We start from the raw sequence: 26,859 nt of genomic DNA on the forward strand, positions 1-26,859 counted from the left end.
TATACTAGATTAAATACCCTGGCATGCAGTCCTATAACATTTACAGCACAGAGAGGGCCACTTGGCCCATCATGTCTGCGCCGGCCAAAAACAAACAGACCAACCAGTCTAATCCCATTTTCCAGACCTGCAGGTTACAGCACAGAGGTACATATTCAGACATGTTTTAAATGAGTTGAGGGTTTTTGTCTTTGCCATCCCTTTGGGTAGTGAGTTCCAGACTCTTGCCACCCTTTGATGAAAAGCATTTTCCTCATCTCTCCTCAAACAAATCACTTTAAATCTACACCTATGTCCCTTAGTCACTGACTCTTGTAAATAAACCCTACCCATCCCCTCTTAGCTTCCTCTGTTTCAAGGAGGACAACCCCAATCTATCCAATTTTCCATTCCTGGCAATGTCCTTGTCATTTCTTCTGTACCCTCTCTAATGCAATTGCATCTTTTCTGTAATGAGTTAACCAGAACTGCACATAGTACTCAAGTTGTGGCCTAACTAATGATTTATATAATTCCAGCATAACCTCCCTGCTCTTGTATTCTATGCCTTAGCTAATAAATGAAAGGATTCCATAATCCCTTAACCGCCTTATTAACCTGTCATGCTACTTTCAGGAATCTGTGCACATTCACTTCTTCTACTCCTCTCAGCATCTTCCCATTTACTGTGTAATATTTTGTCTTGTTTGACCTCTCCAAATGCATTACTTCACACTTCTCTGGGCTGAATTCCATATGCCACATTTTGCCCACCTGACTAGCCCATTGATATCTTAGTGCAGCCGACAATATTCTTCCTCACTCAACCACGTGGCCAATTTTTGTGTTGTCCAACTCTGAACTGCCTCCCCTGCCCCCCGCTCCATTTTCCTTGAAACCTGTGACCCATTTCGACATAGAGTCATAGCACAGAACGAGACCATTCAGTCCCTGATGGCGCTCTGTAGAACAATCAAAACAATGCCTTTTCCCCCTTCTCCATTCCCGTAGCCATGCAAATTTGTTTCCATCAAATGCCCATCCAACTTCTTTTTGAAATCATCATGTCTTTCTCGCTTTCTTCCCCCACCCCCACCTTGCAGACAGGGAGTTCCAGGTCGTCGCATGTTGTATAAAAATGTTCTTCCCCACATGCCCCCTATATCTCTTGCATAGAACCTTAAATCAACCTCTCTTACTCCGGGGATTTACGGTGGCAACATGTAGGTGGAAGTTACACGTTGGGTGGTTCCTGCTAGATCTTTTATTTTTTTACTCTTTGCACGCAGTTTTTGGGGAGAATTTTGTGTGATTACTTATTGGAAAGTCTTAAGACAATCAAAGGATGTTGAAAACCTAGAAAAAGAATCCGGGGGGCAAAAGGGGGCGAGCGAAGGTCTGCCGGCGAGTTAGATGGGGAGTTCAGCAGGAGGAAAATGGCAGGAGCAGGGTCGCTGAGTGGGGCAGGGCCCATCATGGTGGATAAGCTGGCCGAGGTGATGGCAAGTGAGTTTGAGCAGCTGTTTTCCAAGCATTTTGCCAAGCTTCGCAAGGAAACGATGGCCTCGCTCAAGGAGTGGGTGGATGAGAATCTTGCCCCGATGAAGGAGGTTCTGACAAAAATGTCGACGGCGGTGCGGAGTAAGCAGAGGTGTTGAAGGAAGTGGAGGAGGTATTGTCACAGCACAGTGACCAGCTCACCTCGATAAGTGAGAAGCTGTGGAGCGTGGTGGAGAGTAGCAATTGGCTGAGAGCTAAAATGGAGGACCTGGAGAGTCGGTGACGAGGCAGAGGGACTGTGGGACTGCCTGAGGGGCCGAAGGCTGACTCAGCACTTTGAGGAGATGTTCGCCAAGTTGATGGGAGATGAGGAGGACCCCCCTCCCTCTACGAACTGTATAGGGCTCACCGGTCGCTCCGGCTGAAACCAAATGCAAATGAGCCATTGAGAGGTGATAGCATGTTTCCACAGCTATCAGGTGAAGGAAAAGGAGCTGAGATGGGTGAAGCTGAGGTGGGAAGGAGATCGTATTCGTATATAGCAGGATCTCAAGGCGGAACTGTCGCGAAGGAGAAGGTGGCATTGTACAAAAGCAACGTAAGGTTTGGAGTAATCGACCTAGCGAAGATGAGGGTTACACGCAACGCCAAGGACTTCTACTTTGAGACGGCGGAGGCGTTCGTGAAAGCTGTTCCTTTGCTGTATTGTTATTTGTTCTTTACTTGGACTGTTTTCAGTAGAAAGACGGAGAGGTGACCTAATAGAGATCTACAAGATTGAGGAGCATGGATAGAGTTGTTATGCAGGGTGGAGGGGTCAGTCACCAGGGGGCAGGTACAAGGTCCGTGGGGCAAAGTTTAAAGGAGACATGCGAGGCAGGTTTTTTACGCAGAGGGTGGTGAGTGCCTGGAAAGCATTGCCAGGGGAGTTTGTGGAAGCAGATACATTAATGGCGTTCAAAAGGCATCTTGACAAACACATGGATAGGATGGGTATAGAGGGATATGGCGCAAGGAAGCGCTAAGAGTTTTGGCAAAGGTTGGTATCATGGCCGATACAGGCTTGGAGGGCTGAAGGGCCTGTTCCTGTTCTGTATTATTCTTTGTTCTTTGACTGGGACTGAAATCAGTTTGGACTTTGGCTGTGTTAACTTTATTGTTTCTTTTTTTTCTGAACCTGTGTTTGGGAAGGGATGGTTTAGGGCTGTGTGGTGATTGGTTGGAATTTGATTCTTTTCGGTTTGAGTGATTACTCTGTGTTGGGAGTTTGGAAGATGTGGGTGGCCTTTGTGATGGTTTTCTCTATGTGGGGGAAGGGGCGCTGGCAGGGGCCACCTTGCTAGTAAATGCAAGTTGGCTAGTGAACATGATCATGCTCCACATTTGGTGGAAGTGGCCTTGAAAGAAAAGCAATTGCTGCTGATATGTTGAAGGAAAAATGCAGCCTTTTTCCCAAATGCAGGAAAATGTGCAGTCTACATATTTCGCTGACCATGCCCAACTTTAAAACAGTACTACATTAACTAGCAAATTTATGCTTTCCTTTCAGAATGAGCTTCTTGTCTGGCAATTTCTCCGACACCCAAACATTCTGCCACACAGAGCTGCTTTTGCACAGGGCAGCGAGCTATGGGTCATTATAGGATTCACGGCTTACGGTAAGGTAACATCAGGACAAACAGCTGCGTGTTCTGCATATTGTACTTAAAAGCCACATTTAATCAATAACCATGCATGTCCTGAGCTTGCCTTTCTGACCTTGTGTAGGTTCTGCCAGCAGCCTGTTAAAGTTGTATTTTACTCGAGGCATGAGTGAAAGTCTCATTGCGCATATTTTTTATGGAGTCTTGAAGGCACTGGACTATATTCATCGAATGGGATGCATTCACAGGTAAATTTAGATTTTACAACGCTCAGTCATCATTTTTGCATGAACTTTCTCCCCCGTCCCACAACCGCATTTTAAAACAAAAACTTTCCTATCGCTGTCATCACTCACATTTTTGATACTTTTCGTAGGCGTGTTTCAGTAAAAAGTCCAACTCATGATGGTTTTTAATTTATTTTAATTTTCAAGCATGTTTACATATTAGTGAGCTTAAACAAGCTTGGGTCATGATGCTGCTTTGAAACTTTAGAGGCAGATATGTAAATTAGCCCTGAGGGGTGAAACCAGTTGTTCACGAGTCTCACTTTTTATAAAGATATGATAAGTTGTAAAGAAAAGCCCATAGAGAGTGACCCAAGTAGACAAATGATGCCGGATATATCCTGAAAGGTGTAGCGAGGGGCCTTTGTTACTCGTACAACAATAACAACTTTTTATTTTTATAGTCATTTTACATAGTAAAACCTCTTAAGGTAGTTTGCAGGAGTGTTATTGGACAGAATTTGACACCAGCGCACTTAAGATACCACTGGGACAGGTGACTAAAAGGTTGGTCAAAGGGAGCTTTTCAGGAGTGACTTGAGGAATGACCGAGAGATTTAGAAAGTGAGTTGCAAATCTCGGAACCTAGAACGTTGAAGGCACATCTGGAGTGGTGAAAATCAGACATATGCAAGAAACCAGGCCAGAATTGTAACACTGGAGGAGGTAACGGAGTGTTGAGTTCATGAGAGCATTTACTTTGGTTTGGAAGAAAATGATATCTGCAATAATCCTATTCTTCTTTATATTGGCTGTCAGTCTTTCCAGCAATAAATCTGGTAAACCTTCTCTGAACTGCTTCCTTATACATTAATAAGGTGGCTAATACTGTCCACATTACTCCAGATGTGGTCTCAAGTGTTACAAATGCCCGCTCAGCTCTCAACAGTGGCTAAGTGACTGGATCAGAGCCGCAACTTTTTAAAAAAAGTTTTATGATGGTACGGAAAAATTGATTTGTTCCAGGAGTGATGATATAAGAAATGGGACTTGGTTATTTTATAAACTAACTTTATTAAAACAAAAGACAAGAAAACAATATTTAAACTTTTAAACTTCAATCCTAACAATAACCGATTATGTGTAGTTTCTTAACCTTGACACTAGATCACATTAAACAACACTTTAACAGAACAAGCAGCTCTCATGCCACTTATACAGGAAGACCATACTTGCATTTACGAAGCAATTTTCTTTCTCTTCGGGAAAATCTTGCCAAACCCCTTTCCAAAGCCTGCCATGGTGGCAACTTTCATGAACTTCTCGGTCACTTCCCAAAGCCTGCTCCTGTACCTGTTCAAATTTAGATTCTAAGCTCTGCCCAGCCCCTCTAAGGTTCCCTGGAGTTTCCAGACTCCCGTATCATTGTTATCTTGGCTGTTTGATTGCCCACTCCCATTTATACAAAAGAACAGAGGCATGCTATTGATATTAAACTAACCTCCCAGTTAGTTTGATAAAGAGGATATCAGACTCTGTAATGTGCCAATAGTTGGTAAGACAAGAGTGTTCCGGAGAACAATGGATCTGTGGCATCTTGTGTGTTCCCACTAATGAGTTTAAGTCTGACTGGGGCAATGTAACTCGGCCGGGTGTGGGTGTGTCCCTCTGATTCTGTACTAGCAGTTTTTCCCTCGGTTGTTTTAAGCCCTGAATTGCCTGCTACATCATCAATCTAATTCAGGACCCAATTTCCTAATGTCTGCCTTGAGTAACACAAGTGCTCTGTATAATTGAAGCATAACCTTCCTACTTTTGTATTCAATTCCCCTCACAATAGATGGTAACATTATTAGTTTTCCTAATTAATTTGCTATACCTGCATACTAGCCTTCTGAAATCCATGCACTAAGACACCCAGATCCTTCTCCATCTCTGAGCTCTCCAATTTTGCACCATTTAGATAATATTTCTCCTGCTAAGATGGACAATTTCACATTTTTCCACATTAATGCTCCATTTTCCAGATCTTTATCCATTTTACCCATCTATGTCTCTTTGTAGCCCCTTATGTCCTCTTCACACCTTACTTTCCTACCTATCTTTGTGTCATCAGTAAATTTGGCGGCCACCTCTTCCACCAAGACATTTATATAAATTGTAAATAGTTGAGATCCCTGTGGCACACCACTCGTGAATGTCGAGAATGAGAGGTCAAATATATAGGTTGAGAGCCAGGTGGGGGGGTGTTCATATAGTTAGATTAGAGCAGGGGTTAGGTGGTAGGATGGTGTTGCGAGGGGGGGGGGGGGGGAGTTGATCTGCTGACGAGGATGGAAATTGGACATGGCAACAGTGAGGAGGTCATGGGTGGAGCCGGCCAGGAGGCGGGCCAGAGGATGCGCGACACATGGCTGGGGGGCTGGCCAAGGAAAGGGGATGGCTGATCGGCAAGGGGGGGGAGGGCGAAGTGCCCCCCAACCAGGCTGATCACCTGTTTTCGGACGTAGTCATGCTGCAGGCGACACACCTGAAAGTGACAGGTCAGGTTAGGCTAAGGAAGGGCTGGGTTAGTCAGGTCTTTCATTCGGGGCTCGACACTAAGGCTAGGGGGGTTGCGATCCTGATTAATAAAAGGGTTCAATTTGAGGCGGAGGGTACAGTTGCGGATGGGGGGGACAGATTTGTTATGGTTAGGGGTAAGCTCGAAGGGGTGAGAGTAGTCTTGGTTAGTGTGTATGCCCCTAATTGGGACGATGTGGATTTTATCAGGAGGTTGCTAGGGAAGATTCCCGACTTGGACTCGCGCAAACTGATCATGGGTGGGGACTTTAACACAGTCCTGGACCCGAGCCTGGATCGATCGTGTTCAAAAACGGGCAGGTTGCCAGCCAAGGCAAAGGAACTGAGAGGGTTCATGGAGCAAATAGGGGGAGCAGATCCGAGGAGATTTAGCCGGCCGTCGGCGAGGGAGTTTTCGTACTACTCCCACGTACACAAGGTGTATTCCCGAATTGATTTCTTTGTCATGAGTAGGGACTTGCTGGCCGGGATGGTGGGGGCAGAATATTCGGCAATTGCCATATCAGACCATGCTCCGCACTGGATAGATCTACAAATTTGTAAGGATAGCTTTCAGCGCCCACAATGGAGGCTGGAAGTTGGATTGCTAGCGGACGAGACGGTGTGTGAGAGACTCCGGAGATGCATGCAGAATGACCTACAGGTAAATGATACCGGAGAAGTCGCGGCTGCGGTGCTCTGGGAGGCGCTGAAGGCAGTGGTGAGGGGGGAGCTGATCTCAATCCGGGCACATAGGGACAGGACAGATAGGGCAGAAACGGACCGACTGGTTAAGGACATTTTACAGATGGACAGGAGCTACACGGGGTCCCCGAGGCCAGAGTTACTCAGGAAACGACAGAGGCTGCAGGCCAAGTTCGGGGTGCTGACTACAGGCAAGGCCGTAGAGCAGCTTAGAAAGGCAGAAGGCGCGATATATGAGCATGGAGAGAAGGCCAGCAGAATGCTCGCGCAACAACTAAGGAAGAGAGAAGCGGCTAGGGAGATAGGAAGGATAGCCGATGGGGAGGGAAATCTGGTGGGGGACCCGGCTGGGCTGAACAAGGTGTTTCGGGACTTTTATAGTAAGCTGTACACTTCGGAATCCCCCAGGGGACTGGAGGGGATGAGGCGATTACTGGACGGACTGACCTTCCCAAGAGTGGGTAGGGGGGTGGTAGACGGACTGGAGGCACTGGTCAGGATCGAAGAAGTATTTGGGGGGCCTGAAGGTTATGCAGTCGGATAAAGCCCCGGGGCCGGATGGGTATCTGGTGGAGTTTTATAAAAAGTTTGCTGAGATAGTGGGGCTGGTGCTGGTCAGGGTTTTTAACGAGGCAGGAGACAGAGGGGTTCTATCCCCGACGATGTCGCAGGCCACTATTTCACTTATTCTGAAACGGGATAAAGACCCGGAGGCTTGTGGGTCTCACAGGCTGACCTCTGATCAACGTAGCTAAATTACTGGCCAATTTCTTGGCAACTAGAATTGAGGACTGTGTACCGGATGTAATTGCGGAGGACCAAACTGGGTTCGTAAAGGGTAGGCAACTGGTGGCCAATCTAAGAAGGCTGCTTTATGTGATTATGATGCCCCCGGAGAGCAGGGAGGCAGAGATAGTGGTAGCTATGGATGCGGAAAAGGCTTTTGACCGGGTCGAGTGGGACTATCTGTGGGAGGTGCTGGGACGGTTTGGGTTCGGGGGGTGGGGGGGGTTCATTGACTGGGTTAGGCTGTTATATCAGGCCCCAGAGGCTAGTGTAAGGACGAACAGGACAACGACTGCACCGCGGGACAAGATGGGGTTGCTCTCTCTCCCCACTGCTGTTCGCGCTGGCCATTGAGCCCCTGGCAATTGCTCTGAGAGCTTCAAGGGACTGGAAAGGGCTGGTCTGGGGGGGAGTGGAACATAAAGTCTCGTTATATGCGGATGACCTGCTGTTATACGTGTCAGACCCAATGGTGGGGATCGATGGTATCATGGAAAACCTGAGGGAATTTGGCCAGTTTTCAGGATATAAACTGAACGTGGCTAAGAGCGAGTTGTTTGTAATTCAGGCGAGGTGGCAGGAGAGTAGGCTGAAGGGGTTGCTGTTCAGGCTGGTAGGAGAAAGCTTTAGATACTTGGGGATACAGGTGGCATGGGACTGGGGCAAGTTGCATCAGCTCAACCTGTCCCGACCGGTGGACCGAGTGAGGGAGGAGGTTCGGAGTTGGGATGCGCTCCCGCTGTCACTAGCGGGGAGGGTGCAGACTGTTAAGATGACGATTCTCCCGAGATTCTTGTTCATATTTCAGTGTCTCCCCGTTTTCATCCTAAGGTCCTCCTTTAAGAGGCTGAATAAAATGATCCTGGGATTTGTCTGGGCTGGGACGTCCCCGCAGGTGAGGAAGGTGATACTCGAAAGGAACAGGGGGGAAGGGGGACTGGCGTTGCCGAACCTCAGCAACTACTACTGGGCGTCCAGCATAGCGATGATAAGGAAATGGATGGTGGGTACGGGGTCGGTTTGGGAGCGGATGGAGGCTGCTTCGTGTAGGGGCACCAGTTTGGCAGCCCTGGTTACAGTGCCTCTGCCACTCCCACCGGCGCCGTTCTCCACCAGCCCTATAGTGGTAGCGGCTCTTCGGATCTGGGGCCAGTGGAGGAGGCATATAGGGGAAGTGAGAGCATCGGTGTGGACCCCAATCTGCAGCAATCACCGATTTGCCCTGGGGAACATGGACGGTGGGTATCGATTGTGGCGGAGGGCGGGGATTGCGAGGGTGGGTGGTCTGTTCTTTGAAGGGAGTTTCCCGAGCATGAGGGGGTTGGAGGAGAAGTTTGGGGCTGGTGGGAGGGAATGACTTTAGATACTTGCAGGTGCGGGATTTTGCGCGCAGGCTGGTGCCGTCCTTCCCACGCCTCCCGCCAAAGGGGAGGCAGGACAGGATAGTTTCTAGGGGAGAGGTAGGTGAGGGTAGAGTCTCAGATATTTACAAGAACTAATGGGAGCACAGGATACACAGACTGAGGACCTGAAGCTTAAGTGGGAAGAGGAGCTGCGGGGGGGGGGGGGGGGGGGGGGAGGGGGGAGGAGGGGGTGGAGGACGGTATTTGGGCAGAAGCTCTGAGCATGGTAAACACGACCGCAACATGCGCCAGGCTCAATCTGATCCAGTTTAAGGTCGTGCACCGGGCCTATGTGACGGTGGCCCGGATGAGTAAATTCTTCGGGCTGGAGGACAAGTGTGCCAGATGCGCCGGTGGGCTGGCTAATCACGTGCACATGTTCTGATGGTGCCCTAAACTCAGGGGGAACTGGCAGGGATTCATGGACATCATATCCCGGGTTTTGAAAACTGGGGTGGTAATGAGTCCTTCGGTGGCAATCTTTGGGGTGTCGGAGGACCCGGGAGTCCAGGAGGAGAAGGAGGCCGACGTCTCGGCCTTTGCTTCCCTGGTAGCCCGGCAACGAATACTGTTGGCGTGGAGGGACTCAAGGCCCTCGAAGACCGAAGTATGGCTATCGGACATGGCGAGCTTTCTCAGTCTAGAGAAAGTTACGTTCGCCTTGAGAGGTTCACTATCGGGGTTCGCACGGAGTTGGCAGCCAATCATTGATTTCCTCGCGGAGAATTAACCGTCAGCGGGGGGGGGGGGGGGCTAGGGTAGAGAAGAGTAGTGGGTGGTTTAGGCAGGTCCTTGCGGAATGGAGTTGTGGTTTGTACTATGCGTTATTTGCTTTTCTTTTTTGTACAGTACTATACAGTGTCATTGTTTTATATGCCAAAAATACCTCAATAAAATTGTTTATTTTAAAAAAAAAGATATAGGTTGAGAGGTGGTAGATTTTAGAGTTGAGATGAGGAGGAACTGCTTCTTGCAGGTGGTGGTGAATTTGTGGAATTCACTGCCCCATAGTGTGTTGGAATGTGAGTCATTAAATGGTTTCAAGTATGAGATAGATATATTTCCAATTTTAAAAAATGGGTTAAAGGGATGTGGGGATCAGGCAGGGATGTGGATTTGAGACCATGAAGAGATCAGCCAGGATCCGATTGAATGGTGGAGAAGGCTCGAGGGGCTGAATTGCTTACTTCTGCTTCTAATTCGTATGTCCTGCTTACTTCTGCTTCTAATTCCTATGTTCCTTTGACATCTTGCCAACCTGAAAAAGACCCATTTATGCCTACTTTCCGCTTGATGTGTATCCCACCTCCTAAGATCCCCCCTGGCCTCCTCCACCAGCTTCGTTAAGTTCCACTTATGGAGCCTCGTCCATTCCCTTGCTACCCGCATCCCCAAAATCTGAACCTATCCCACCTCAAATGGCATCCCTCCCCTAAATTGGCTCGCTGTCCCAGCTCATTTACCGGGAAAACCTCGCTTTTCCCTACATTCAACTTGTACTCCGAGAACTCCCCAAACCTCCCCAGCAGGCCCATGATCCTTCCCGTTCTCTTCAGTGGGTCCGAACCATACAACAATAGGTCGTCAGCATAGAGCAGCACCCAATGCTTCCTCTAACCCCTATAATCCCCTGCCACTCCGACGACCCCTGAAGAGCATCGTCAAGGTTTTATGGCCAGTGCAAACAGCGACGCGACAGCGGTCACCACTGCCTCGTACCCCTGTGTAATTTAAAGCTTTGCAAGCTTATAGCATTTGTCCTCTCACTTGTCCTTGGTGCCACATACAGCAACCGCACCCATGCCACAAATCCCAGCCTAAACCCAAACCTTCCCAGAATCTTGAAGTTACGCCACTCCACCCGGTCAAATGCGTTCTCCGCATCAATGGACACCACTATCTCCAGCCGCAGGGCTCCTGACGGATTCATAACTAAGTTCACCAACCTTTTTTATATTCTTCGCGAGCTGCCTGCCTTTCACGAAGCCTGTTTGATCTTCTGCAACCACCCCCAGGACACAATCCTCCATCCTCCCTCCCAACAACATAGCCAATACTTTCACATCCGTGTTCAACAGTGATATGGGCCTATACAACCCACATTCCACCGGGTCCTTCCCCTTTTTCGGTATTAATGTAATCACTGCCTGATATATCGTCTCCTGCAGCTCCCCCTTCTCAAACGCTTCATTAAACGCCCCCAAAAGATGTGGTGCCAAGTCTGTCACAAACTCTTTATAAAATTTCGCCGGATACCCATCTGGCTCCAGGGCCTTCCCCGCTTTCATACTCCTTATACTATCCAACACCTCCCTCAGCCCCACAACACCTGTCTCATAACTTAATTCACATGGGGAAACTACAGCTCATCCAGAAACCATCCCATGTCTCCCTCCTCTCTACTCTGGTCCTCCTTGTACAATCCCTGGTAATACCCCCTGAACGCCTCATTTATCTTCCCTGGCTCCGACACCACATCCCCAGCCATCGTCCGTATCCTCAATATTTCCCTGGGCGTGGCCTGCCTTCGTAACTGGTGCGCCAGCATGCAACTTGCCTTCTCCCTATACTCATTGCACCCCTCTTGCACTATGTAGAGCTCTTGCCCTACATAGTTGCCCTACTGCTCTCCCCGTTGTCAGCCTGTCAAACTGTCTCTGCAAATAGGTGGTCCTCGCCAATTCCTCTGTGGTGGGCAGCCTTGAATACTCCCTGTCCACCACCACTATCTCGCTCATTAGGCGGTCTTATTCCTCCCTCCTTTCACTATCCGCGTGAGCCTTGAACAAGATAATTTCCCTCCGGACCACTACCTTCAGCGCTTCCCATAAAATGGCCGCCGACAGCTCCCTATTCTGATGCAACTCCACATAATCTCTAATTGCCAACCGCACCTTGTCACAAAAGCCTCCATCCGCCAACAACCCTGAATCAAACCTCCACCCCGGCCGCTGCTCTCGTCCCGGTGTAAGCCGAATCTCCGCATACTCTGCCTCCTCCACCCCAACCAAAATCTCCTGACTCACCACAAAATAATCAATCCTCGAATGCACCTTATAAACGTGCGAAAAAAAGGAACACTCCCTTCCCCCGGGTTCCGAAAGCACCATGGATCCACCATACCCATCCTTTCCATAGACCCACCCAGTTCCTTTGCCATTCGTACCCTACCCATCGACCTGGGGCTCGACCTATCCACCCTCTGCTCTAAGACACAATTAAACTCTCCTCCCATGATCAACTGGTGCTTGGCCAAATCTGAGATCACTACCAACAACCCTCTTATAAAACCTACATTGTCCCAATTTGGTGCATACACGTTTACCAACACCATCAGCCTCCCTTCCAATACCTCACTCACAATCACATATCCCCACCTGGATCCCTCACCTCCTTCGCACTCTCAAATCCCATTTTCTTGCTCATTAGAATTGCCACTCCCCTCGATTTTGAATCAAATCCCGACTGGAAAACCTGCCCAACCCACCCCTTCCTTAATCTAACCTGGTCCTTCACGCGGAGGTGCATCTTCTGCAGAAAAAACACTTCCGCTTTCAAGCTCTTGAGCTGCGCAAACACTTGCGATCTTTTAATCGGTCCATTAAGTCCACGGATGTTCCACGTTACCAATCTTACCGGAGGCTTGCGCCTCCATTCCCCTCCACCATCTTCCCCACTTATCTCCAGCCCCATTAATTCCACCCTGTATCTAGCCCATTCCAGATGCCCCCCCCTCTCCGCCCTGACCATGTCATTCCTCACCCCCACCACATCGCGTCAACCCCCCACCCCCCGTGCCAGCCCTCTCTGCCTTCTCCCCTACCTCACTTCCGTTCACGAGCATTACTTGCTAGTGTGGCAGCCCCTACTCAAAGGCACCTCCCAATGACCTACCCTCCCCCTCCCTCCACTACTCCTCAGCTCGTGGAAGAAGGCTCCCTGCTGACCTTGCCCTCCTCCAACCAAACAAAGACTCATCCTAAACTCCAGATCACCCCCCCGCCCCCCCTCCCGGGGCAAACAAACAAACGCTAAACACAAACAGCCCCATAAAACAAAAGGGGAGCGGGGAGAGGATGGGAACATCCATTCCCACATAACCTTTTCACCCCTACCGCCCCTTACAATCTCAAAAGCAAACCCAAAAAAGGATCCCATCCAAATCGGAGGGAGTGAAAATCCCTCAATCCCTATCCCCAATTCCAGACGCTTTCCCAAAATACCATTACAAGATACCAGCGCCCTGGTTCCCAATCATTGTCAACTCAGTTCTCACCCAGTTTATGCTCCTTGATGAAGTCCTCGGCTGCTTCTGGGGTCTTGAAGTAATATTCCCAGCCTTCAAACGTCACCCATAATTTTGTTGGGTAAAGCACCCCAAACCTGATCTGGTGCCGGTACAGCACCGCCTTGCCTTGTTGATCTCTGCCCGCCTTTTTGCCAACTCTGCTCCAATGTCCTGATATATTCGGACCTTTTTCCCATCCCATTCGCAGGTGCGTTTCTCCCTGGCCCAAAGCAAGATCTTCTTTCTCCACAAATTTGTGGAGCCTCACGATCTGCCCGCGGCTCCCCAGCACAGAGACCTGTGCATTCGGTCCACTTCAGGGGTCTTATCTAGCACCCCCTCTGCCACCAGCGCTGGCAGCATCTTTGAGACATACCACGTGGCACTCCGATCTTCCACTCCTTCGTGCAGGCTCACTGTAATATAGAATATAATAACCTTTATTGTCACAAGTTGGCTTACATTAATACTGCAATGAAGTTACTGTGAAAAGCCCCTAGTCGCCACATTCCGGCGCCTGTTCGGGTACACAGAGGGAGAATTCTGAATGTCCAATTCATCTAACAGCACATCTTTTGGGACTTGTGGGAGGAAACCGGAGCACCCGGAGGAAACCCACGCAGACACCGGGAGAACGTGCAGACTCCGCACAGACAGTGGCCCAAGCCAGGAACCTGGAACCCTGGAGCTGTGAAGCAACTGTGCTACCCACTGTGTTACTGTGCTACCGTGCTGCCCTATTCACAGGTTCTGCTATCTTGAGGTGTTCTCCTGTTCCTCCACCTTTGCCCCCGACGTTTTGCAAAGGTCTCCTAAGAACTCCGCCTCCAGTGCCACCAATTGCTGTGGTCCAAGATCACTCCTTCGATCTCTCAAATCTGCGACCCCTGCACCTCCAAGCACTTCTCCACCTGTTCCAGCGAACTCTTCAAGAGTGCCACAGCTTCTTCGATGGCCTTCGAGCGATCCTCCCGCATTTCTTTTCCCTGTTGGCGGAATTCCTCCTTAATGAAAGCCATCAACTGCTCCATCTGGGGCTTTCCACCTTGCATCAGTCCTTCCCCCGCAGCCTTCCTTACACCGGTTGCTGCGCCACAGGTTTCCTCCAACTCTTTGACCAGGTCTCTCACCGTCTTCTGCCGGGTTTGATTACCGGCGAACATACCAATCTGGGGGAAACCACTCCTCCGACCTTCAACTGCACCTTTTTGTCAAAATTACACCCAATATCGGGTAAAGAGAGCTCTTTCATATGCCTTTGAGCAGGAGCTGCCCTGTGTGCGACCACTCACAACCTGGCCGCCAGTGGTAGTCAACTAATTTATTTTTTAATAGTTCTATAAACACTTATATTCCTGGTTAACTTGCTCTCTGATAGTAACATTTCCTTATTAATCTTTTAGCCATTTTAAAAATTTGTTTGCGGGGTGAGGGTGTTGCTGACTAGGATCAGCAGTTATTGTCCATCCCTAGTTGCCCTTCAGACGGCGGTGGTGAGCTGCCATCTTGAACCGCTGCAGTCCTGAGGTGTAGCTACATCCACAGTGTGTAAAGAGGGAGTTCCAGGGTTTTGACCCAGTGACAGTGAAGGAATGGCGATATATTTCCAAGTCAGTGCTGAGTAACTTGGAGGAGAACCTTCAGGCGGTGCGGTTCCCAGGTATCTGCTGCTCCTGTCCTAGATGGTAGTGATCGTGGGTTTGGAAAGTGCTGCCTAAGAAACCTTGGTAAGTTACTGCAGTGCATCTTGTAGATGGTACAACATGGCTGCCATTATTCATGTGCTGTTCTTTGTATTCTGTCCAATCTTCTGACCTTCCACCTATCTTTGCACAATGATATGCTTTTTCTTTAAGTTTGGTACTATCTTTAACCCTTCTAGTTAATCAGGGATGGTGTGTCTGTCCTTTGTTTTTTTTTTCTTGCTCATTGGAATGTGTCTACTCTGAAATATCTTATTAAATGTTTGCCGCTGCATCTCTTTTGACCTATACCTTAACCTACATTGCCAAATTACTTTAGCCAGCTCTACTTTCATGCCCTCAAAATTGCCCTTGTTTAAGTTTTAAAACATAGTTGCGGACCCAATCCTACATTTCAATAACATTCTGGTCGCTGCTTCAGGGGCTTCTTCACTGAGATCATTAATTAATCCCACCTCGTTGCACAATACCAGATCTGTTGGCTCCAGAACATGCTGTTCGAAAAAACTATCCTTCTATGAACTCCTCATCTCGACCAAGTTTGTCCATCTGACTTTTCCCGTCTATATGTTGATAAAATCTCCCATGATTATCGCCATATGTTTCTGACAAGCTCCCATTATTTTTTCCTTTATGCTGAACCCTATCATGTGGCTGCTATTAGGGAGGGCCATACATGACTTCCACAAGTGACTTCTTGCCTTTACCATTTCTCATCTCTACTTTTCCACATCTTGGTCTCCTGAACGAAGGTCATCCTATTGTGCTAATACTATCATTAACTAACAGAACCATCCTGCCACCTTTTCCTCACTTCCTGTCCTTCCTAAATGTCCTGTATCCTTTAATATTTGGGTCGTAATCTATGTACTCCTGCAGCTATGTCTCTGTAATCGCTTTCAATTTGTATTTATTTCTGCTCTCAGTTCATCTGTTTTATTTCAAATGCTGTGTGCATTCAGAATACAGAGCCTTTTTGTTTTATCCTATCCTTTTATTTTCATAACCTTTCTTCTCATCTGTTGATTTACTGTTAGATTTGTACACTCTATCCCTTTCTGTTGCGGCTGGTTTCCATTTCCTGTAATACTTTTCTCTTTAGCGTTGTCTTTACTCTTATTTACCACATCTTCCCAAATGTAATCCTTTGCCTTCCAATATTTACCTTAAAACCCTCTCTACTTTCCCTCGTTGTACGGCTCATAAGAACACCAGTCCCATCACTGTTCAAGTGTAGACTGTCCCAACAGTATAGATCCCAATTTCCTCCGTATTGGTGCCAGTGCCCCATAAACCAAAACCCACATCTCCCACATCAAACTTTGAGCATTCATTTACCTAATCTGATTTGCTTTATGCCAATTTGCACGTGGCCCAGGTAATAATCCAGATACTTTGATCTTTTACGGTTCTGCTTAATTTGGTGCCAAGCTCCTCAAACTGACTATGCAGAACCATCTCCTTTGTACTGCCTATGTTGTTGATACCTGCATGGACCATGACTTCTGGATTCTCCCCCTCCCACTGCAGGTTCCTCTCCAGTCCTGAGTGGATGTTCTGAACCTTGGCACCAGAGAGGCAACACACCATCTAGACTCGTGCTTTTTGCTGCAGAGAACAGTGTCTGACTATACTATCCCCATACTACCAGTACATTCCTGTAACTACCCCCATCATGAATGGCGGCTTGTGCCATTGCCAATAGCTCATTACCTGCAGCCCTGCTCTCATCCAAACAAGCTTAAAAAAATAACTCTAATCTGTTGGACAATTGCAAAGGCCGAGGCTCCTGCACTCCTGCCTGCTGGGTCCCTATATATGTCTCATTTGCAGCCACACCCTCACGAAAATCAGAAGACCCAATGTGGTGTAGAGCGACCTGCAGCTCGATAACTCTTGAGCCATAGTTCCTGCAGCCGCAAACACTTAACTGCAGATGCGATTGCTCTGGATCACACTGATATCCAGAACCTCCCCCGTCCTTAATTGCAGCATTTCACCTGCCCTGCCAATCCAAATGTTGGCTTTGCCACTCATGCCCAAATTCCACTAAAGAATTAAAAAACACGCTTTTTCCTCTACTTGACCTTTTCCAATACATGACTGTTTGTGTAATTTTCTTTTGGCTTCTGTCAGTAAAATGAATCTCTGAAGTAAAATTGGTGGGCCAGTTTGTGTTGACGCGCTGTTTGCCGAAAAGTGCAACTGGTACAGAGCAATTGTACTTGCAAATTCTGATTGGTGTTATTAGAGTGAGGAGTCATTCATCTCCACTGTGGTGCTGCTTCTTCAGAAAGCTTTCCCAAATGCCATCAGCTGAGCACATTAATTTCTGCAACTTTTTTCTTCTTTTTCCCAACAGGTGTGTTAGACCCAGACATATTCTTATATCTGGGGAAGGCCATATTTATCTCACAGGTCTGCACGGTCTCTGCAATATGGTCACAGATGGACAAAGGCTAAAGCTTGTGTATGATTTCCCAGAGTACAGTGCATCCGTTTTGCCTTGGTTAAGCCCTGAAGTTCTCCAACAGGTCTGTTGCATGCTTGTCTATATCTGCAACTTGCCTTTTTGCCTACTGACCTAAGTTAGTGTGATGAATGCAGAATAACTGGTTTATTTAATTAAATACTGTATTTTGCAAGTGATTTTATTGTATTACTTCCAGAGTGTAATGTCTGGAATTGTCCATCTGTGTGATGATGTTTCAAGCAGAAATAATGATTTTATGTATTGGACCTTTTTCTTTCTTCCTTTGAACTAATATATTTCACAAGTATCGGAAGGGGGAAGGATATTCAGACCTTCCAACCTCTTGCACCTTTCAATTAGTGCATGGCTGATTTCTGTATCTTAACGCCATGGGTTATATTTATGGTGTCCCCTAAGGCACTTTGCCACCTTTCTGTCTCCGCCTCGCTTAAGTCCATGGATGACATTCCTGCCCTGCCCCCAAAAGAAGCCCTCATGTGGGTAATTAATGCCCAAATAAATGATCCTTCCCGCTGCTGCTGGTATTAAACAAGCGACAGATACGCCTGTCGCTATGCGGGGAGCACAACAAGCTACCTATGCGGGTTGTTCGTGGTCTCCCATGGAGGGGCACTTGATTGAAGGACTTGCTTTTGGAAAGAGGCTGGCTGAGTGAGAGCCAACGCACTGCCCTTGCTATAGGGCCCCCATCCTGCGCGCTCTCTCTCGCTCTCTCTGGTTCACGGGCTCTCTCTCTCTTGCACGCACGTGCGTTCGCTATCTGGCGCGCGCGTTCTCTCTCTCTGGCGCGCGCGTTCTCTCTGGCACGCGCGTTCTCTCTCTCTCTGGCGCGCGTTCTCTCTCTGGCACGCGCGCGCTCTCTCTGGAGCGCGCTCTCTCTCACTGGCGCGCGCTCTCTCTCTCACTGGCGCGCGCTCTCTCTCTCTCACTGGCGCGCGCTCTCTCTCTCTCTCTCTCTGGCGCGCATGCTCTCTCTCTCACTCTCTCTGGCGCGCTCTTTCTCTCTGGCGCACCCCCTCTCCCTCTTTCCATAATTTCCCCATTTTCAGTTGGCTAGTCTGCTGGTTTGTGATATGGAGCAACAGCGCAGGTTCAACTCATACCGGCTGAGGTTCCTCATGAAGGCCCGCCTTCTCAATCTTGTTCCTCGCCTGACGTGTGGTGACCCTCAGGTTAACATCATAACCAGTCAGCCCTCCCCTTTGAGGGGAGCCTGTGGTCATCTGGGACTATTCTGTCTTTACTTATCTTCATGTGTAATATGTATTGGCATTTTAACTGGAATTATTGTTGCACTGAATAGAACAGCTTTGAAGTTCAGTCCGAATGCTGATTTTTAAACTGTACACTCAGGATGAATGGACGTGCAATAAGGAAGAACTTTGTAGCAGATTCCTGAATTGTGGCGCACCCTATGCCCCACCCCTTGTATGTGATTGACCATGTTGGTTACCTGCTACATTGTGGGGCATTTATGGGCAATCAATTTCAGCTGACAGAAAAATGGGTATGCCGTGGAATGTTTTGTCTTGTTGAAATGTGCCATGTTACTGAAAAGGTTGGGAACTACTGGATTAGGCTATGAGACAAACCACAGAACATTTACTGAGCCATGATTCAAATGTTAGGTGAGGAGAGTACAGAAATCCTGCATGGATATGGTCAAATTCTGCCTCTTGCTTCAGACCTACTTGAGCGTAAAAGCTGTTGTGTGAATCAGACTGTGTCCAACACAGTCAAAGGAGGCTGATCGTCACTGCATCTTGGATGTGAGGAAAGAAGGAGCACATCTTTTTACTGTATTTTGTTATGTGGCCAACTGGTTTTCAGTATCCACACTCTGCATGATCACGTTGGAGTGTAAAAACCCTTTCCCTTTGAGTATCAAACACTGTGCCTTCTCATCTACAATAGGACTTGCATGGATACGATGCGAAGTCTGACATTTACAGCCTTGGAATCACAGCATGTGAGTTAGCCAAAGGCCAGGTTCCCTTTCAGGATATGCGGCCCACGCAGGTGACTTTTTCTTATTCTTTAATGTTGAGCACTCTGTGGAGGCTGATCCATGGATGAAGAGGAGAAAGAATTGTCCATTTACTGCTTTAATATTTTCCTCAGATGCTGCTCCAGAAGCTGAAAGGCTCATTGTGTCTGGATGACCTCAGTTTCCCACCAAAGGAACTAGTGATGAAGAATTCCCGCTCTGGTGTGGATTCTGGAATTGGAGAAAGTGTTGACCCCTGCACTATGATAAGGACAAACACAAAGGAACAACCCCAGAGTTCAATGACGGAAACATTCTCTTCTGCCTTTCACAGCTTTGTTGAGCTCTGCCTGCAAAGAGAGCCCAGAAATCGGTATGTGTATTATATCATTTTTTGATCAAATTAAATACCCTTTCTCTTGTGGAGATGTTTCTAGTCTATTATTTATTGCACCAGGAGTTGTGATTGAAAACTCTGAACATGTGTTGCACAAATGTGTTAGATTTAAATGCACCCAAGTGGTTAAAAATAAATTGCACGCATGTAGTCATTCTGCTCTCCTATATCAATTAAATCTCTTTTATCAGTGTCACTGCTCCTTTGCAGTCAGGTAGAATTAATTGAATCATTGGTTGGTGAATATGGTAAGGAACGGATGGTCACCGACCAACTATCTGCAGTATAAAGACAGCTACCTTTCTGCTACTTCATGGTTGCTCTTCCCAAGATCAGCCCTGATTATATTGAATGCGAGGGAAGACTCAATGGACCATATGGTGGTCTTCTGCTCCTGTTTCTTAGTTTGTCAGTTAATGTATTTGGCTTTTTCAGGAACACCAACAATTTGCGGGAAATGTCATTTGCAGATTGGGAATTTGATTACAATTAAGTTTCCAGGTTTTCCTTTAGGTTAACGGCACCAAATTTATGTAGAGCCTTTATTGAAATGTCCCAAGGTGCTTCTTGTGTGTGTTAACGTGCAGAATTTGGTGCTGAGCTACATAAGATGCTATTAAGACAAGAGACCAAAATGCTCAGTCAAATAGGTAAGTCTTAAGGATCTGAAAGGAAGAGGCGGTGTGGTACTGACAAAATACAGTCTTCTGTTGGTAATTCAGAGTTGATGCCCAGAAGGAATGGAATTATCCAACAAATTGAATGAAGCCATTGCATTAAAATGGCATGTCAGATGTCTTGAAACAAAACTGAAATTCAGAGTGACCAGAAATTTGATTTGTGGCTTTGAATATGATTTTCATATACGGTTTTCAAAAAAATAAATAATTTTATTATGTAGTTAAATTGTGCTTTAATTGTTGTAACTGCTAATATGACCATCTTTATTTGGATGAAATAAATAATAGGCATCTCTTCTGTTCCAGGCCATCAGCTAGCATGTTGTTGGCTCACCCTTTCTTCAAACGGGTGAGTATTTACTCTGGTTATATTCTGTGCCTGGGAGATGTTGAAAATTGACCAGAATATATGCCTTGACACCCAAGAAAGTGAGAATGTATTTGTGGCAAAATAGTGTCTGTCTATGGGGCACCAAGGTAGCACAAGTGGATAGCACTGTGGCTTCACAGCGCCAGGGTCCCAGGTTCAATTTCCCGCTGGGTCACTGTCTGTGCGGAGTCTGCACGTTCGCCCCGTGTCTATGTGGGTTTCCTCCGGTTTCCTCCCACAGTCCAAGGAAGTGCAGGTTAGGTGGATTGGCCGTGCTAAATTGCCCTTCGTGTCCAAAAAAAAGGTAAGGAGGGGCTATTGGGTTACGGGGATAGGGTGGAAGTGAGGGCTTAAGTGGGTCGGTGCAGACTCGATGGGCCGAATGGCCTCCTGCACTGTACGTTCTATACATTTTGCAATAATTTAATTCATTTCTAATGAGGAACATATGCAGTGATCAAAATCCAATTTATCAGGCACGGGCAAGGTGGATGCAGCTTTTATGAATATCAGTAAATTATATTCTGACACTATAATAATAAACAGGCGTAAAAGTCAGTGCTTATAGCATGCCTTATTTTTGTTCAGTGCCTTTTAATAGCTTGCTCAATACTAAAGTGTAAATCTAGTGGACTTTATTTCTTGCATTGGAGACTGGCATCAATCATTTTGAAAACCCGAACCATTGCTCAATATCTTGCTGTGATTGGTTGAATTTTTTCTCTCTCTCTTCTGCAGGTGAAAAAACAGCCGAGGAAGACTCTGATTAATCTGCTTCAACCAGCAGTGCCACTTTCTGGTTCTCAGGCCAAAGCAGGGACCTCGCAAACACCGCGAGATGGACCAAAAGGTTCCTTACATGAGCTAGATGGTGACTGGGAATTTTAACTTTTGTTTTCCCTTCAACTTTTCTCCCTCTTGATATTAACAAAAGCAAACAAAATGAGTTTGCATTAGTAGCAACTTTAGGATTGTTGCCTGTTAAGTTGACTGAAGGCACGGAAAATGGCCTCTGAGAAAATTGGGCATTTTGTCATCGTTACCCTTGTGCTAAAAATTGTACCTGGGTCTGTTGACCTGTATTACAGACAGCATCGCTGCTGTGAATAGATCAGACATTTATGCAGCTTAATCCAAATTGATCCTGCAGTCAAGTTGGGACTTCTCATACCAGGTTATACATTTTGTACTTCAGTATTAGATAATTGCTTTGAAACTGGCTGATAAGCACATAAAATATATTTTTGAGTATATATTTGTATTTTCTTTACAGTTGTAACATTAAAGTTAAGGCTGGATTGATTATAGCACGTGGTGCACTAGTGCTCTGTGCTAGAAAGTTAAACCCAGTTTTGGACCTGCAGTTTCCATCCTGTTTTGTCCCTTGGGGTTTGGTGTTGGGTTGGGGTGGGGGGCAAACACAGAGTGAAGAAAAAGCACTGAACAGGGACCTGGTAGAAATGGAGAGTCATGGAACTGGCAGGCAAGTTACCCTGAAACATTGTCGTCAATTTGTAGCGCATAGGGGAAGTGCTTATCCTCCTGGCTGAGAAGTACGAAGTACCACTTCTCAACCTTTTGGCCAAGATCAAGCATCAGATCAAGCCCACAATGAGGTGCAATGCCTTTTCTGGTCAACTTGCATCTTCTATGTCTCTCTTGTGGAGACCATGAATTGGATTATTTGAATTGTTTTTTGCAGCACAGGTGGCACAGTGGTTAGCACTGTTGTCTCTCAACACCAGGGACCCTGGTTTGATTCTGGCCTTCGGTGACTGTGTGGAGTTTGCACTTTCTTCCTGTGGCTGCGTGGGTTTCCTCGCGTTACAAAGATGAGCATGTCTTTGTGTGGATTGGCCATGCTAAATTTCCCCTTTGTGTTCAGGGTTGTGTAGGTTGGGTTATGGGGATAGGGCGGAGTGGACGATGGAGTAGACCTGGGGTGAGTACTCTTTTGGAGGGTCAGTGCAAACTTGATCGGCCAAATGGCTTCCTTGTGCAGTGTAGGGATACAACACAAAATGAAGGAATGTCTGCCATTTTATTGAAGGAAAAGCTCAGTTTATCTTTCTTTTTCATCCTATTGAAGTGATGGGTTTTTATATCCTCCAAGCTCCCATCCAAGTTTACAGTATTGGTGCAATATGTTTCTGTTAGTGAAAGGGGTCCTAAACATCAAGCATGTGTGCACTGTGTTTACACCACATTTTACCTTTATTTTCTTACATTGCTTAATGAAAGTGTACCACAGTGCCTTCAGTCTGTTCTTGATGTGAAAGGCACAGTATTATAGAAGCGTGGCTTTGTTGGATGTGTTGTGAAGTTTCAACTCATCCGAGTCTTTAGTTGTTCAGTGTGGATCCTCCCTTTTAACACAAACTCTAATTGGGTGCAGGTTAATAACAGTTTTTTTTCCAGCAGATGCATCTTCACAAATAGCGCATTTTGTTTAGACTTCTTATTTTTGTCAGTGCTTCAAACCTAGCTGATTATTAGTGATAACTGGATTATTTGGTTGAGGGTGAGAAGAATTTTGGTTGTAGGACATGGAGAAAATACTGATTGTGAAACATGATAGGAGGCAAAATAAGAAGGCACGAAAAACTCACAAATAGCCCGTCAGGCAGATTGAGTGGGCAAAACTGGCAGAGTGAGTTAAGTGCGGAAAAGTGTGAGGCCATTCATTTTGGATTTGAGAAAGGCAAATATCTCCTTAATGGGGGAAGATTAGGAGATTTGGGTGTCCCATTTACACATACTAGTTCAAAGGCACAAAAATAATTTTAAACACGCATGGAATGTTGGCCTATATCTGAAGAGGATTGGAATTCAAAAGTGAAGCTTCACTTCACAGAACCTGGAGGCCTCAACTATACTTTTTAGTTCTGGGCATGTACCGTATTTCAGGAAGGATAGAATTGGCTTTGAGAGGTTTCAGTGCAGAAACACCAGGGCTGGAATAGGTAAATTGAGGTTGGGTTGCATAAATTTGGTTTGATCTCCATTGAATTTAAGGGATTAAGGTTTGACTTAATGGGTGTTTAAATGGTTGGGATGGACTTTGCCTGTAAGTCACTCTGTGCCATAACTCACAGTAAGGTGGCACTTCCACCATCAATTTACCCGCCAAAGTAGCAGGAATGTTCATGTTTTTATATTTCAGCAAAATAACTTGCAGTACAAATGGTAAATTCCTGATCATTTAGATTTGTACATAACTGAACTGCCACCTAAAAACAGTCTGATAATTTCCTTTACAGTTATGCAATTAAATTCACCTTTGATCCCGCACTTGTATATAACCCATCATTACAACTGTTTTCTTCCAGTGAAATCAGGGTCTTCCAAACATTGTGACATATACCCTTGTTAAATTGTTAAGGGTGGGATTCTCCGTCGCCTGACACCGAAATCGGGATCGTCTATCGGGCGGAGAATGGCTTCCGATGCCGGATTCGGGGCAGGCGATGGTTTGACGCCAGTTCGCGATGTTCCGTTCCTTCCAAATCGGGATGCGCGCCACGTGCAGTCGCAAGGCCATTGATCTGTCATCAACCATCCCACCTGCGATGCTCTGCTCCCGATGGCTGGGTTCCTGATGGCGCGGGCCACGAGTCGTCCCAGCAGCCGGGATACTGGTGTGCTGGCTGCGGACGGTGTCCAGCGTCGCCACACTCATCCGGGATCTTTGCTGCTGGCCATCGTACCTTTTAGCTGCCCCATTGTTGCACAGCTCTGGAAGACTCCACCCGCAAGTAAGCCATGAACATATCTCTTTCTCTCTTTCTCCCCCCCCCCCCCCCCCCCCCCCCGTCATATCCTTATTAAACATGTCCACCAAATAACTCATTATTTTCTTTTTACAAACTGCTAAAGTGCCCTATTTTTAAATGTTAAAAGAGCCTACCTGTCCATATATATGCTTTTGTTATGCCATTTCATGCATCAGATTTATAGTTAAGAGTTGCCTGAGAGCAGATACCTTGTGCAGAACCTTCCTCTCCAAGATCCACCCAAATGATATGGTGAACTGCATCAATAGGTATGGTTAACTTTACCAGTAAGTTATAATACTGTCACAGGACAGGACGTTTACACTAAATGTCTGTTCTTGGGTTCCTTCTAATGGGATAAAGCTAGACAAGACCTTTTTATAACATTGAGGAAATCTTGAAATGAGAAAGACTATTCAGTCCATCATTACTCTGCTTCCACAGTGAAAGGGGGACTATGTTGATGATGGATACTTCTAAGACACTTACAATCTAGCTCCTATATTTATCAAACAGATCAATGACAAAAAATAATTTGCATTTATATAGCACCTTTCACAATCTTCCAAGTACCCCAAAACGTTTAACAGGCTTGTTTTCGAAGTGTGGTCATTGCGGTAATATATACTACCGTCTTCAACCCCCTGTTCAGGACATTAGGATACAACCTAACATTTTATTTGAATATTCTTAAATATCAGTGAAACACTAAAGACATTTGAATAACTTGTTAGAACAACACTGTTACTAAGCATTTGTGATCTGATGAGGTTGCAAAAGCTTTCATAACAGGCTCCCAATAGGTAAATTGTGAAACTTGTGAAATATGGAACTTATTGCAAATGTGAGGGACCAAATAAGTAAAGTTCTTGTGTGTAGAATAAATTCTGCATTTTACCACTGAATATAATTTCATATGTTGCAGAAAAATGTGTATTTTATTAAATATCTGAACAATTCTAAGCTCACAGCATTTAAATGTTTTATTAGTTTGTGAAACTATTTTCACCTTGGAGCTATCTGATTCCAACTTGGAAATCTTGCAAATTGATATAAATGCAATATGTTGTTATGTTCACACTGCAAACCTGTAGATAAAAGGAAGAATCCTTCACATGTGCCTGAAGGTATTTGTTGTTAATACTGATGCTTAATAATGATGGCCTATTGACTGGAATGATTAGCATTTCACAATGCCACATACTTGAAATGGCTCCTTTGGACCCCTTCTGTTGGAGATATTTTAACAGAATTGTAGTGTGTTTTTTTATATTTCAAAATTGTTAAGTTGAAAAGTACGTTTCAGTCTTACTCATTTTATTCTGCCTAAGCCCCCTGAAACTTTGCTGTGATTCAGCAAGAATGCTTGTTGGAAGATGTGTTTAACAGGGAAATTTGTTCCATGGTCCATGGTTGAAATGTTGTACCTTGCTATGAATCCCTTTTTTTTTTTTGCATTATACAAATGTAAGACTGTAAACACGATGTATAATTTATTACTTCTAATAAATGAATAAAACTTGCGGCATATGTTGCCAAACCCATGTGTAGCTGTGAGTAAATGAGACCTGATGTGATGCTGGTTGTATCTTGAAAGTGCTGATGATCCTGATTTTTAAAAGAAGGTATCCTCCTTTCAATCACTTTTGCTTTGATTTGGGGAGGGAGATAAAGGAGGCTCTTACAATATTTTTCTTTTAACTCCTTATTCCTCTTGTCGCCATTTCCCAAAAAGATTGGTGCAGCTGGTAAGTAGAAAATGAGTGTAGTAAAAACATTCTGAAGTTATAAGGCAGCATTACAATTTTTACTGTATTCCAAAGATGTGATCAAAGGATTTGGACAGCAGGGTCTTCTTGTGATCATTTGCCAGTGTGATGGAGTTCTCTGGATGGCTTTAAATCAAGGAATTATGTGTAATGATTGATATCTCAAAAGTCCCAACAGTATAAGCAGATCCAGCTGTTATTCCATGATGGAAGAATGTTCCAAAGCATTTTACAACTAATTAAGTACTTTTGATGTGTTGCACGGGAATCGCAGCAGCCAATTTGCGCATAGCAAGCGGCCACAAACAGCAATGTGATAGCCGATTAAATTGTTTTTGTCTTGTTGGTTGAGGTGTAAGTATACACCAGAACATGGAGAACGCTCCCATTTTTCAATAGTGCATATGATTTTTTTTATGCCCGCCTGAGAAGGCAGATAGCACTTTAGTTTAATGTTGCACCTGAAAGATTTCACCTTGGACAGGGAAGCGTTCCCTCAGAACTGCACAGGAGTGCCAGCTGTATTTTCTGTGCTCGAGTCTCTAGAATAGGACTTGATCCAATGATTTTCAAATACGAGACTGCTAACTGAA

At 46.0% G+C, this 26,859-nt stretch overlaps 1 protein-coding gene across 9 annotated transcripts in view; it reads left to right on the forward strand.

The window, feature by feature from the left end:
- Positions 1 to 26,037, forward strand: part of stradb (STE20 related adaptor beta) — a 107,533-nt gene extending 81,496 nt beyond the window's left edge. For all 9 annotated transcript variants that reach the window (XM_072482425.1, XM_072482435.1, XM_072482443.1 and 6 more), the window contains 7 exons: positions 3,029 to 3,137; positions 3,247 to 3,370; positions 17,159 to 17,330; positions 19,205 to 19,309; positions 19,412 to 19,650; positions 20,661 to 20,703; positions 21,463 to 26,037. In XM_072482425.1, the coding sequence (XP_072338526.1) occupies positions 3,029 to 3,137; positions 3,247 to 3,370; positions 17,159 to 17,330; positions 19,205 to 19,309; positions 19,412 to 19,650; positions 20,661 to 20,703; positions 21,463 to 21,612 (942 nt within the window). In that variant the 3' untranslated portion in view covers positions 21,613 to 26,037. The remainder of the gene's footprint in view (positions 1 to 3,028; positions 3,138 to 3,246; positions 3,371 to 17,158; positions 17,331 to 19,204; positions 19,310 to 19,411; positions 19,651 to 20,660; positions 20,704 to 21,462) is intronic.
- Positions 26,038 to 26,859: the final 822 nt, after the last annotated feature.

The sequence above is a fragment of the Scyliorhinus torazame genome, chromosome 2 (assembly GCF_047496885.1).
Source record: "Scyliorhinus torazame isolate Kashiwa2021f chromosome 2, sScyTor2.1, whole genome shotgun sequence".
In the NCBI taxonomy this organism is placed as follows: Eukaryota; Metazoa; Chordata; class Chondrichthyes; order Carcharhiniformes; family Scyliorhinidae; genus Scyliorhinus; species Scyliorhinus torazame.